This window comes from Myotis yumanensis, unplaced genomic scaffold (assembly GCF_028538775.1).
Source record: "Myotis yumanensis isolate MYYU_CA2020_CCGP unplaced genomic scaffold, mMyoYum1.0.hap1 SCAF_1, whole genome shotgun sequence".
NCBI classification, from domain to species: Eukaryota; Metazoa; Chordata; class Mammalia; order Chiroptera; family Vespertilionidae; genus Myotis; species Myotis yumanensis.
The window spans coordinates 28711222-28726423 of NW_027223752.1; the positions used below are offsets into that span (position 1 = coordinate 28711222).

General features: G+C 40.1%; 1 protein-coding gene across 9 annotated transcripts in view; it reads right to left on the reverse strand.

Annotated features, from left to right (window-relative positions):
* Positions 1 to 15202, reverse strand: part of TTLL5 (tubulin tyrosine ligase like 5) — a 272026-nt gene that overhangs the window by 183602 nt on the left and 73222 nt on the right. For 8 of the 9 annotated variants that reach the window (XM_070416261.1, XM_070416235.1, XM_070416244.1 and 5 more), the window contains 4 exons: positions 9622 to 9703; positions 7996 to 8057; positions 6574 to 6668; positions 4408 to 4449 (listed from right to left, as the gene is read on the reverse strand). In XM_070416261.1, coding sequence (XP_070272362.1) covers positions 4408 to 4449; positions 6574 to 6668; positions 7996 to 8057; positions 9622 to 9703 — 281 coding nt within the window. The remainder of the gene's footprint in view (positions 1 to 4407; positions 4450 to 6573; positions 6669 to 7995; positions 8058 to 9621; positions 9704 to 15202) is intronic. The other variant, XM_070416253.1, reaches the window with a different exon arrangement.

The window sequence follows — 15202 nt, forward strand, 5'->3', positions numbered from 1 at the left end:
AGTGACTGAGTGTACGAAGGAAATAAAGCACTCTGAACTTGCGGAGAACCACTGTCTCTGGCTAGGTGACACATAATTTAAACTACTGGGTGCTCAGATAGACCTTAAACTGCCAAATACTGCCTTGGTAAGAATTCTGCCATGCAACATGTATCAAAGATGTTATTAGTACAACTTATGATTGCAAAATATACCCAGAGAAGAAACCTTTACAACACCTAACCTTTATTACTGGGGAAGGACTAACTGAAAATGTGAAATTACTGAGGCAAAAAAAACCACCTGTCCCATTAAAAGCAGTAAGAAACAGATATTGAATCAGAAAATTAATTCTCAGCCTAAAGAAAGATGGCAAGTACCACCTACAATGAGAAGAACTGGACAAAACACTGAATATGAAAAAAGGTGCGGTATTGTAAAAGACATCACAATGGAGGGACAAAAATAAAATCTGTTTGACAGAGAATCCATGCAAAGAATAAAAGTGTCTGATGCTGTTCTACCAAGTTTAGAATTCTGTGTTAGAAACAAACGAACTAGAAATAGTTCAATTTATTTGTGATGTGTCTTGCCTCTAGAAAATAAAAGGTAAAATCAAGTTTAAAAGCAACATGAATTAATTCTATCAAATTAAAGAAAATGAACAAAAAGGGCTAAATGCAAATAAATCTGGTGGGAAATAGACCCCCCCACACACACAAAAAAATGGCTAATACAAGAGCTTTAAATGTAATGACAACCAGAAGTATACTTTAATATTGGGGGGGGGGGGGGGGAGTAAGTAGGCTTGTGTTACAATAAAAAAAGAGATATGCAACATCTGGAAATTGGGAATAAATCTAAGTCTGCAAGTCTGAGAGACACGCATCTTCTTATTAAAGGAACTGGCTTTAAAAACAAACAAAAAACTTACCAAAACCACTTATAATTATGTTTGAAAAATCATGAAGAACTGAGGAGAATTAGAAAAAACCAAAGAATTAGAAAAAACAAGTAAGGTACCAATCTTCAAAATTATATAAGTACTAGCGGCCCGGTGCACGAAATTTGTGCACTGGGGAGGGGTGGTCCCTCAGCCCAGCCTGCCCCCTCTCACAGCCCGGGAGCCCTCAGTGGATGTCCTACTGACGGCCACAGTCTGGCAGCAGAGGCTCGGAGCAGGCGCCCCGTGTGTGTGTGTGTGTGTGTGTGTGTGTGTGTGTGTGTGTGTGTGTGAGAGAGAACGTGGAGGCTTGAAGCAGGTGCCCCTCTGTATTGGTCTCTCAGGCTCCTGGCCTCGCCTACTTATTGTTCTCTCCCTTGAGCTGTGGCCAGGGCAGGGTGCTGTCTGCGGGCCGCACTTGCCTGCTGGGTGCTGCCTGCTGGCGGGTCGCCGCGGTAATGCCTGCTGGGCTCATGTTGCCAGGGTGACGCTGTCAGCGTCCCGCCCCAGCCGCTATGGGCCCCGCCATCTTTGTCACAGAGTGACAGTTAATTTACAAATTACTCTTTTATTAGATAGGATGCTCCTGGTGATCACCACCTGATAAGTCTAACTTGAATTCCTAGTAAAATAATGGGACAAGTATTAAAGAAAAAATCCATAAGCAATCAGTTTAATGGGTTCATGAAATATAGAAGCATGCAGACTGCTTTATATTAAAACATGCTTTAATTTTTTTGTTTTTTAGGACAAAATTACAAAGAAAAGGGAATATAGCAAATAGACTTAATACCTTTGGATTTTACAGAGGCATTTGTAAAAATTCCATAAAATTTTTGTTCAAAATTACATTTCCAATTAGCGCTTAATGTCATGGTACAATGATTAAAATACAAAAACAAAAACTGAAAACAATTAAAAGACGAAACTGTAGGATAAGATAAATAGCAATGAACCAAGTAAAGAAGTAATTTCCAAAATGGGTCTTAGGCATTATTTAGAATCTTCATTAATGCCTGGGAGGATGGATAAATAAATAAATAATAAAAGCATTTATTTGCATTTGTGGATAACAGCAAATGTGAAAAATATAACTATAGATAAATGAATATTTTTTAAAACACCCACCAGATATTGTGGAATGGGTAGAAGAAAAATCAATAGGATTCAAAAGTGTGAAGGAGACTAAATCTTATGAAGGTAAACTATGTGTCCAGAGCTATCCTAAATACTTTGCCTCTATTTTATCATTTCTTTCTCACCCATAACTCCATGTATGTATTATTATTATTCTCATTTGACAAATGTGGGAAGTGAGCCTCAGAGACTTAAGGGAACTCGCCCAAGAACTAACAGTTAAGGAATAGTCAGACAGCCAACAGGCAAAGATCTATGTATGACTCCACAACCTGATAGCAACAGACAAAGAACACTTGACAGAGTCTAAATGGCCGGAGCAGAGAATTTCTTTCTTTTTTTTTTTTTTTTTTTTTTTACTGAGTTTTGACTAAACTACTGTGGAGTTGAAAGTGCCTCATTAACAGGAAGACAGTGACAAAGTAGAACACTGCAAAGAACAATAAGAGTCAAAGAATTCAACATGTATAAAGTTGGCTGAATAAAACCACAAAGGCACAAAGCCTGTGTCACATTAGCAGTGTTCAAAGACATTACTAGAGAGAGGTCTTGCTCATCCACAGGCTATTGCAACCTATGGCACTTCCAGCAATGGAGTAGATGTACTATGGTTAAAATGGGTAAAGAGAAATTAAGGTTAGAATTACGTATCAGAGGCACTTCTTTGGAGGCAAATTCAGAAGGCTATGGAACAGTACTTTTAATGTTCTCCTTAAGTAGACTAGTTTGAGGGATATGTAGAATGTAAGCTCTCTGAAGTCAACAGCCTTGGATTGGGGGGGGGGGGGGTGTTTGCTTGCCATGGAGAGTAGCGAGCACTTAGGTACTTGCTAAATGCAAAACTCTAAATATTACAGTTTTGAATTCTACCAAATAAACACCAAAACTCATATTACCGAACCACAATAACCAGTTTCCAAATACTAAACAACCAGTAAGTTTGTGTTTTTTTCACTTCTTGGATTCATGTAAATCAATTTAACAAAACAGTAGCTTAATAAATTTACAATTCAAGCCTCTGAGCTTTACTACATCAGACAGTACAAATGACAAAATAAATATACTGGAGCATTCTGCTAAAGAATTAACAGTTGCAAGTGACACACTTATGTATGAAACGTCTACATCACTCATATCAAAACTTCGAACAGCAGGAGCAGTACCCTGATTGCTACCCTAGCATTTCAAAAAGCTGTTTTAAAAAGTCTTCATGGAAAAAAAGACAGTTATTCTCAATTACTGCTAACAAGAAAAATAAGAGGGCACCTGCTGATCATTAAGAGATGGAGATAAAATATTTTGTCTTATTTTATTTTTTTATTTTATTTTATTTTATTTTTTTTAATATATTTTATTGATTTTTTTTTACAGAGAGGAAGGGGGAGAGACAGAGAGCTAGAAACATCGATGAGAGAGAAACATCGATCAGCCGCCTCCTGCACATCTCCCACTGGGGATGTGCCCACAACCCAGGTACATGCCCTTGACCGGAATCGAACCCGGGACCCTTCAGTCCGCAGGCCGATGCTCCATCCACTGAGCCAAACCGGTTTCGGCTTGTCTTATTTTAAAGGTAGCATCTGAGACATTAATTATGGCAGAGTTTCTAAGAGTCATAAAACTGCAAGTCACACCATATAATAAATAACTGTTGAGAAACTCAAATACAGCCCAATATTCAATGTGAAAACGTTTCCAATATTAACCTACTGACAACAATCTATCTATCTATCTATATAAAAGCTTAATATGCAAATTGTCCACTCAGGAGTTCTACCGGGAGTTCAATCGCTTGCTATGACATGCACTGACCACCAGGGGGCAGTGCAGAATGAAAGAAGGTCCCGGCCAGCAGCCAGCAGCCGGCAACTGGGGAAGGGAGGCCCCAGCTGGCAGCCAGAAGGCCCTGATCAGTTCTGATCACTAGCCAGGCCTAGGGACCCTACCTATGCACAAATTTCTTGCACTGGGCCTATAGTATGTTTCATAAGATGACTAAACAAAAGAAAGGTTATTTGTGAACTATGATATTTCCTTTCTGGAAGAGTTTGGTTAAAGCGACAGATATGCCTCTACACACTGTTCATCATTTAAATTCAACTGCCTCCATCACAGCATAATCACTATCAGGAAAAGAGGATTCATACATTCCTGCAACCTCTATTCTTAAATTCTATATCCAAAAGACCTCTGTGCATTCATTTTCACATATTCTATTTTATGTTATTAAACTGTTCAAAGAGTAGATGCTTAAAATATGTACTATGAAAGAGTAAAGCTAAGAGGCTTTCCACTTGGCAAATGGAGATAAAAATTTGAATGAAGTCTCCAAATGATCCAGAACTTACCTGTTTAGTGTTTGATGATTGAAATTGTGCAGATACTGGATGCTATAAAAGACAGAAAAATGGGATAAAGCCTTATCTTCTCCTAACATGCCTATATTTTCCAACTCCTAGTCTATGATATAAAAAACAAAAAGATGATCTCCATTCAAAAACCAAAAGCAAGAGACCTACTCTCTGTGCCTGGAAAACGAGAACAATATTTTTCACACTGCTTTCTCTATGGTATATCTATTCCAGTTTCGCCTTCTTACCACTGAAGTTAAAATCCTACTGTCATGAAATTAACTCCCCATCCTGACAAATGTGTTTCACAGTGCGCAAAACATACCCTAGTCTATCGTTTCTTTAGCCTTTAATAAATGTCCTGTGGGCTGCTTATGGATGAGGTCCGGCCATTATCTACCAGGTAGCAAAACAAATGGTGATAAATTCTCTATGATTTGCAAAAAGAGTCACCAATAGAAGCTGAAAGACAAACTAAGAAAAAGGATCAATTCATCCAGGATTGACATACAGCCCCTAGAGTGAAACTTGGCAGAAACTCTGTTAAAGCTGTACATAAACATTCACAATCCTTTATACAATCCTGTGGCTCTTGCCACAGATACTGCAGAAAACAATTTACAAAGGAATGTGACTGCCTACATTCAGTTTTCCTAGTACACCTAGGTTAATCCTCTACTTTTTCTTATTAAAAATTAAAGAAACCCCTTTGATCTGTGATGATGTACTGATCAAGTACAACCCTGTTATCTGGTTTTACTTCTAATCCAAGATAATACCCCTTAAAATATAGCACGCTCCGTTCCATATCACAACACTCTTTACAGCAGGAGGTCTCAGGTAGGCAGCCCAGACTGAATCCAGTGCAAAGGCATGTTATGTTTGGTCTACAAAGTACTTCTTTTTAATTAAACTAGTTGCCAGTATTCTAAAATAAGATTTCTGATTCCTTTGACAGTAGGAATATCTGACAGCATTTGGCCCACACTCGTAGATGGCAACGACCAGCTAGAGTACACAGTAAATAGGTGTTCCTTTTTATAGGGGGCAGGCACCCTCCAGTCTCCTGCAGTCACATCACTCTTACTTCTATCACACCTGGCCCTATTTCCTCTTTTCCACTGTCTGCCTTAGACCCTGTAGGCATTTGAGTTTGTAAATCCTGTTCTAATGAAGTTACCTGTATGAGCACAGCAAACAGAAACAGCATTACTCTAAGTAAGACTAGCAAGAGGAGGAAGAGGAGTGGGAGGAGAAGGGAGGAGAAAGGGATTAATGGAGGGGACAGTGGAGGGCGGGGCGGGGGGAAGAGAGAGGAGAAGAAGGGGGAGAAGAAGCTGTTCCTGCCTTCAGAGAGCTTACAACCCAGCAGACCAGTACTGGACAATTTAAAAGCAACAAATCAATGAATGCAAAACAATGCAACAGGCAGTAAATAATATGAAATGAGCAGGCGAGATAATCCAGATGGGAAGAAAGGAGGAACATGGACCTTTTAGGTAAGAAATGTTAAAGATAAAAAACAAACAAGCAAAAAACAACTGGAAACTAGCCAGGTCTACACAGGCAGGGACCACTTGGATGATGGCATGAATAGACAGAATGATTAGCTGATTGGTTAACTGGAATAAAAACATCAGGACTGGAGCAACGCTTGATCAAATGATGTTTCAGACAGGCACAGGTTTGCACAGGCATTGTATCTCCCTGACCCTCAGCCAACATCTCAGCTCCACTGAGGATCCTTCTGAAGAGAATCCCTGTAGGATGACATTTCAATTGAGCATCTTTCTGAAGCTAGTCTGAAGATCAGAAAGAATATGACACAGTCATGACCAGGAATTCGTAGGCTCCCTCTCTGTGCCTTACTTGTGAGCATATCAATTTGAGGGGAAAAAAAGAGAGCAATTTTTAAGAGGAGGGGGAAAAAAAAGGAAAGATAATGGAAAAAGAAGTCAAAAGAAAAGACAAAAAGCAGACAGTAAGCTTGTTTGAAAGCATAAGCTAGTAGCCACAGATGAATGTCACTGCCTCCTGTCCAGCATGATCCCTGAATTCTGCTCTGAGTGACCTCATATCTATGGAACCTTGGCTCACTCATTTACATTGCCTGCCAATACTTAGGAAGCCTCCTTAGGGCTCCTTGGTGCTGAATTTGCTTACCTGAGATTTTTGGAAAGGGTTTCGCCTAGAAGACTCAAAGGTGGGATAAACTGGTCGGGTTGATGCCCGCTGGGCAGGATCTTGGCACACAAATCCTAAATGGAGAATGGGAAACATTAAAACCTGTCATTTTCTAAGAAATCGGCAGGTTGAGCTGCACCTTTTTTTATGATGCACTAATTCAGCGCATCATAAAAAATATGATGAGATTACAGAGATCTGTTCTCAAGAGGATTAGACATGACTCTCCCACATACACATTCTGCTTGAACTTTGAGCCACCGTAGCTGGAGAGAACAAGATTGGAAAATACACAGCTACATCAACCTTCCTCACCGGGGAGCTGAGACGTGACACTGATGGAAAAGAGGTGTGCAGTTTTGATGAGCTTCAGCATGAAGGTGCAAACCATCATTTAAAAACACACAGTTGTTAATACAAATTATTTTAAAGTGACTTCCTGGATGGTGTCTGGAAAATAATGTTTTTACCGGGAGAATCCGGAAGCAAGTGAGGAGTCTTGTCCAGTTGCAGGATCCACTTCTGGAACTGCTGAAGGTGTTCTACTGGCAACTTTCAAAATGAGCTTTGCAGGGGGATAAATGGTGATGGAAGGAGACTTGACTTGGGGTGGTGAACACACAATACAATATACAGATGATGTGTTACAGACTTGTACACCTGAAACCTACATGATTTTATTAACCAATGTCACCCCAATAAATTCATTTTAAAAAATCAACAACAAAAAAGAGCCTTGTAGCCTTTCCATGGCTTAAGAGATTAGGCTTGGACTAATTTCACTTGCATCTTAAAAGGAAGCAGATTCCCATCCAAGGAGAACAGAGTACCTAAGTTTTACAGCTTTTGCTGGTACACCAAGTACTAGTTCATGTCAAATATATTTTATTTTGTCTTTTTAGAATATTTCTTAAAACCCAGCAACAAACAACATAGCCACCTGACTGCCCATCTCCATTTCAAAGTTATGGTTTATCTACCCAAAAGGGATTTCTGCCGTGAACTGCTTCCGTTATAACTACTTCAGTTATAGCTGCCGCAGCTCATGTTGACACCAACAGAAATATAGCCAGTCTCCTTCGTACCAAAGCTTCTTCAGTGGGTCTCACTGTCCCAGCTCAGAGAAAAATATTCTTTCTCCAGACCTTTGCTTGATTCTCTTCCTCAGCTCATAATTCCTGTGCCCAGGAATTAGGTCTCAGCCCTAGTTGTGGTTCAACTTCAGGACAGGATGGAGCCAGGGGGAGAAGAACACATAAACACTTCCCTGAAAATATAATTTTTTGGTACAAGACATCCAGCATGGCTTAGGAACTGCCAATTGGCAACACCTATGGAGCCTGAAAAAATGGACGCTCTGGATAACTTTTATGTGTGATTTCAGAAAACACCACTACTCACCTACAACAGTGAACATATCTGAAATCATACTGGCTTTAATCTTTAGGTCCAGAGGGGCATCACTAACAGAAAAGAGAAAGAAAAGAGCAATCGATAATTTTATAGGTTAACATAATAGCTGCCCCTAACGGGCCCCAATATAGCAAAGCTTCCAAATGTTGATGAGCAGCAACACATAAAGCACATCCAATCTGTGGAAAAAGAAAAAGAAATCTGGCAAAAGTACTAGAAATAAAAGCTTGATGTTAAACTCATCCTCCGTAAGGCAGGCCCAGCACCAAGGCGTTGATTCCCTGACATGCAATCTTTTCAGTCGAGAAGGTCTTGTGCAATTCAAATTTTGCACAAGTCAAGAATACTGCTTCATCATCACTGCGGACTTTAGAGGTTCAGACTTTTTTATGAGGTGCCCATCAATGAAATTATCTTTTTACTGATGCAATAGTCAAATCACATTTGCATGCAAGAGAAGAAACTTGGGCTCTCTCTGGACTTTTTTTAAGGCTTCATTTTCTGTTCTAAGTCAATCTTTTTAAGCTTACAGGCTTGCAAATGTGGGCAAAATAAATACAAATTATCCCAAAATCTGACCAAATGATGCAGCGGGAGCCCACGTGGAAACAGAAACAGCACAGACTGAAAGCTGGAGGCCCCCGTGTGGCGGTGCCTGCCATGTTGGCTGTGCTGCGGAGGTGTTCCCCGTGAGCCCACTCATTCTGGGGGCCTCTAACACTGTAGGATGTCCCTCTAACACCGTATGTGCTGGGCGAGCTGATACAAGCTGACTGGCCAGAAGTGTAGCACCACATCTGAAGCATCTGCAGTATCTAGCTCCACACCTTACTACTGGGATTAAGCCAAACTCCCACTCCACAAAGTAGTCTATCTGTCTTCATTTGATTCCCTGGCATTTTGCCAACATTGCTCATCCTTAACAATGCAGGAGCTGGGTGGTCTCTGGACTCAATCTCCAGGGCTCCCTAGCTGTTTAGAGAAGCATATAGCGAATAGAAACTCTGGCTCTTGCTGCAGATATAAGCAGAATCTCCTCTAGTATTAAAAAATGTTTCTTCCCTTCCTCTGCATAATAGACAGGTTAAAAATTACTGGAAATGTTTAAACTTTAACCTTGGGTGAATACCAGGACAAAAGGACCAGCTGTTATCTACTCTACCCTAGGCCCAGCTCTATAAGTATCTTTATAGTTTATGTGCATTTGAGTCTGTATAAGCCTTTCATAATAAAGGAAATACAATATCACATGTATTTCTTTAGCCTTAAAAGAACACCTATAAGGATGAGAGAGAGAGAGAGAGCGAGAGAGAATGAATTGGGGATAAAAATGTAAAAATGAATGCAAGAAGCATCCTTTAAAAGCCCAGTAAGACAATAAACATAGAGCACAAATTGACTAGTAGGATAGGGATCCATGGCTGCCAAGTGGACTTTGACAACATACCACAAATCTCCCAAATTTAGAAATTCTAGACATCTCTACCTAGTAACTAGGGGGAAAAAATCTTCTAGTGCCAAGAGAAATGACAAAAAATAAAAAATAAACAAATTGTGTTTAAGTGCTATTCACTAGAGGGTTCTCCTTTGCTTTAGATAGAACAGACTACTTACCAAGCCAAAGAAGGAGAGAGATTCACTTCCAACAACCATGGCTTCAGAGTAGAATCTATGAGCACGTCAAAGCCATAGAGTTCTAGAAATACAACAACATAATACACAAGATCAGTTTCCATGTCACAACCAAACAAAGATCTGGAAGATTCAATCCAATCAACTCCCATCAGAGGCCTAGAAACTTGCTGAGTATCGGTAGTAAGAGGAAGCAGAAGCAGAGAATCTTTCAAGTTCAAGAGAAATTAATCAAGCTCTAGAGATAAGAAAACAATGCTATAAAAGAAAACCCCAGTTTTACCATCTACTCTATTGACATCCTGATTCTAGAGGTTAACAGCATGATTCTGCTGTGCCATGGGTTAAAAAAAAAAAAGTTGGAAAGAGGAATGCCACACGTGCATCCAATATCAATGCTGCTTTGGGCTTGTTCTGGGTTGTCTACCACCACTTCCCCATCACACTCTGAAAACGGAAAAGTCTGTTGAGGGCGTCTCTCTAGGATCCTTCCATCACATTTTCTTAAACCACGATCTTGCTTTTGCAATCTAGTCAAGAAGACATCTAAATGTAAAATGTATTTATTCTCTCCCCTTCTCTATGGTTTCAATTTCCCCTTGAAGATAGAAAATAACACAGAAAGGATGAAAGACAGAACAGAAAGGAGCCAGTGACAGCAGAGCAGGACTGTGACAGCCACCCTGCACCTCCTAAGGGAGCAGGAATCACATTTCCATGGCATTGGATTCTCCACTGATTCTCTCCCCTAACTCCCCAATGGTTGCCAAGAGCAGAGCAAGAACCATGAGCAGCCTTTTCTCCCAGAATGCAGGGATGAGCCTAACTTTGTAATAACCTCAGTGGACAACCTTTATTCTCATTATTATTACTACTAAGACTCTCTCCACAGGCCTCCTTGATATACATACATAAAATATATCAGATTTTCAAAAGTCCCACTCATTCCCAAATACTCTATTCCTCAAATAAACGGTTTACACCTTCTGTCCAGGAGAAAACACTAGCTTCTGTACAGTTCAACCAGACGTCAGACCACAGCTCACACTCACAAAACACCACCAAGTATTTTCCAGATACTCATTTTGAAACGAACTTCTCTATTACAAGAAGGATTTTCCCATTTCTCAAGCAACTAAAAAACATAGAGAAATAAACGTAGACTTCTAAAAAAGATGGTGCCAGAGACTCTCTTCTAGAACATAAGAAATCTGATGTGATACCAAGAATCCTAGAATGGGATTCCAGGCACCTGGATCCTTCTCATGACTCTACCATTGACTCACTGTGGAACTTGGGGAAACCATTTCTCTTTCTGGTATTTCTTTAGCATCCTTTGGTTTATGCTCTCACCATTTGTCAATATCTGTATGCTCAGTAAACCTAAATCCTATTAAATATGCATTCAGATAGACATTCATATTCAGATTTTCTCTTGGGAAAATTTTCCATGAATGAGTTGGCTTCCCTACTACTTATTTAGGATTCCATTTAAATTGCAAAAGTAATCACAAACTATAAGAGCATGTGAGTTGGGATTCACCTTCATGTAACTACACAAAAATCATTTTATCTATACTTTAAAATGTAAAGAAACAAAGGGTCCTTCACCTATCTTCTCTTGGTATTATTTTATAGCTTTTAGGGCCAGTACATTCTTCTGAATATTCTTCTAACCTTCAGTCATCTGCAGAATATTCCCCTTTTAATGTGAGAAAAATCTTTTGTGGTATAGCACTAAATATGACATTTAAAAGGAAAAACTATTTACCATTACAACAAAAAAATTAAGATACCTAGTAATAAATTTAACCAAGGAGGTAAAGGACCTATACTCAGAAAATTGCAGGACGCTGAAAAAAAGAGATAGCGGAAGACATAAACAAATGGAAGAATATACCATGTTCATGGATTGGCAGAATCAACATCATTAAAATGTCCATACTACCCAAAGCAATCTATAGATTCAATGCAATCCCCATTAAAATACCAATGGCATACTTCAAACATGTAGAACAAACTCTCCGAAAATTCATCTGGAATAGCCACAGCAATCTTGAGAAAGAAGGACAAAGTTGGAGGGATCACAATACCAGATATCAAGCTACACTATAAAGCCACTGTTCTCAAAACTGCCTGGTACTGGCACAAGAACAGACATACTGTATAGACAAATGGAACAGAACAGAGAACCCAGAAATAGACCCAAGCCATTACGCTCAATTAATATTTGACAAAGGAGGCAAGAGCATACAATAGAATCAAGACAGTCTCTTCAATAAATGGTGTTTGGAAAATTGGACAGATACATGCAAAAAAATGAAATTAGAACACCAACTTACACCATTCACAAAAATAAACTCAAAATGGATAAAGGACTTAAATATAAGATGGGAAACCTTAAAAATCTTAGAAGCCATGGGCATCAAAATAGCAGACATTTGTCGTAGCAATATCTTTACTGATACAGCTCCTAGGGCAATGGAAACTAAGGAGAAAATAAACAAATGGGACTACATCAAAATAAAAAGCTTCTGCACAGCAAAAGAAACCATCAACAAAACAACAAGAAAGCCCACTGCATGGGAGAACATATTTGCCAATGTTAAATCTGATAAGGGTTTAATCTCCAAAATGTATAGGGAACTCATACAACTTAACAAAAGGAAGATAAACAATCCAATCAAAAAGTGGGGAAAGGACCCAAATAGACACTTTTCAAAAGAGGACATTCAGAAAGCCAAGAGACACAGGAAAACATGCTCAAAGTCACTAATGATCCAAGAGATGCAAATCACAACGACAATGAGGTACCATCTCACACCTGTCAGAATGGCCATCATCAACAAATCAACAAACGACAAGTGCTGGAGAGGATGTGGAGAAAAAGGAACACTTGTGCACTGCTGGTGAGAATGCAAACTGGTGTAGCCACTGTGGAAAACAGTATGGCATTTCCTCAAAAAACTAAAAATGGAACTTCCATTTGACCCAGTAATCCCACTTCTAGGACTATAGCCCAAGAAACCAGAAACACCAATCAGAAAGGATATATGCACCCCTATATTCATAGCAGCACAATTTACAATAGCTAAGATTTGGAAATAGCCTAAGTGCCCATCAGCAGATAAGTGGATTAGAAAATTGTGGTACCTCTACACAGTGGAATACTACGCTGCTGTAAAAAAGAAGGAACTCTTACCATTTGCAACAGCATGGATGGAACTGGAGAGCATTATGCTAAGTGAAATAAGTCAGTCAGAGAAAGATAAATATCACATGATATCGCTCATATGTGGAATATAATGAACAACATAAACTGATGAGCAAAAATAGAATCAGAGTCACTGAAGCATCAAACAGACTGTCCAACCTATGAGGGAAGGCAGGGAGGTGACGGGGTAAGAGATCAACCAAAGGACTTGTATGCATGCATATGAGCATAACCAATGGACACACCCTGCGGGAGGGGGGAGGGAGGGCATGTGCTGGTGGGTGGGGACGGCTGGGGAGAGATCAATGGGGGGAAAGGAGATGTATGTAATACTTTTAACAATAAAGAATTTAAAAATAGAGGAGAGACCAAGATGGCGGCGTAGGTAAACACCGGAGACCGCTGCCGCAAACAACCATTTCAAAAATACAACTAAAAGACTGAACGGACATCACCCAGAACCACAGGAAGGCTGGCTGAAGAGAGACTCTACAACTAGAAGGAAAGAGAAGAGCAAATCGAGGCTCAGAGGCGGCGCAGTGTGGAAAATACAAAGGTACCGAGGTGCGCGCGCAAAGCGGGCTGGTGGCTGAGGGCGCGGTTGTCGTTTTCTGTCGGGAGTGAGTCTCAGACTCTGGGCTCCAGATCCGGGCGAGTCTCTAGGGACCCAGACTCAAACGGGAGAAGCGGGATTATCCGGCATCAGTTGGAACCTGAGGGCAGCTTTCTCTCCGAGGTTTGCAGCGGCTGCCGGGGTTCTGAGAAGCAGAGCCTCTGGGAACGGGACTGAGCGTGGCCATAACTGCTCCCTCCGCCCGCCCTGTTGATCCCGCCCTGCCCAAACCCTGCGCACAGCCATTTGCCGATCGCCTCAGGCAAAGGCTGGATTAGCGCCTCCCCAGAAGGCAGGCGTTTTCCATACAGCTGATTCCTATAGCCAGTCGGCCTGGTGGTCAAATCCCTCTAGTGTTAACTACAACAATTAAGGCTTGGCTAGAACAAGACTGCGCACAGAGACCACAAGGGGGTGCACCAAGAAAGCATAAAAGATGCGGAGACAAAAAAACATGACAGAAATGGAGGATATGGAGCTAAGAATCGCAATTTTGAGGGCTTGCCATAAATTTGTGCAGAGCCTCACGAAAACTAATGAGACCCTCGATGCTACAATAAAGAAATTAGAAAGTAAGCATACACGGACTGAAATAAAGAATATTATACCCAATAGCAGACCAGAGGAGCACAATAATCAAACCAAAGATTCGACAAAAAACACCCAATTGGAAAAGCAAAATGAAAAAAGAATCCGAAAGTGTGAAGATAGTGTAAGGAGCCTCTGGGACAGCTTTAAGCGGACTAATATCAGAGTCATTGGAGTCCCAGAAGATGAGAGACAGCAAGATATTGAAAACCTATTTCAAGAAATAATGGCAGAAAACTTCCCCCATCTGGAGAAAGAAATGGACTTACAGGTCCAAGAAGCGCAGAGAACCCCAAACAAAAGGAATCCAAAGAGGACCACACCAAGACACATCATCATTAAAATGCCAAGAGCAAAAGACAAAGAGAAAATCTTAAAAGCAGCAAGAGAAAGAGGCTCAATTACCTACAAGGGAATACCCATACGACTGTCAGCTGATTTCTCAACAGAAACTTTGCAGGCCAGAAGGGAATGGCAAGAAATATTCAAAGTGCTGAATACCAAGAACCTACAACCAAGATTACTTTATCCAGCAAAGCTATCATTCAGAATTGAAGGTCAGATAAAGAGCTTCACAGATAAGGAAAAGCTAAAGGAGTTCATCACCGCCAAACCAGTATTATATGAAATGCTGAAAGGTATCCTTTAAGAAGAGGAAGAAGAAGAAAAAGGTAAAGATACAAATTATGAACAACAAACATGCATCTATCAACAAATGAATCTAAGAATCAAGTGAATAAATAACCTGATGTACAGAATGAACTGGTGATTATAATAGAATCAGGGACATAGAAAGGGAATAGACTGACTATTCTTGGGGGGAAAAGGGGTGTGGGAGATGCGGGAAGTGACTGGACAAAAATCATGCACCTATGGATGAACACAGTGGGTGGGGAGTGAGGGTGGAGGGTGGGGTGGGAGCTGGAAGGAGGGGAGTTATGGGGGGAAAAAAGAGGAACAAATGTAATAATCTGAACAATAAAGATTTAATTAAAAAAAATAATAATTTGAAAGTATTATAAATGAAAAATTTGCCTAAACAAAATTAAAAGGTATGGAAAAAAAAAAAAAAGAATTTAAAAATAAATAAATAAATAAATAATAAAAGGAAAAGCCTAACTGCAAAATCTACAAGTCCATATTAGTAT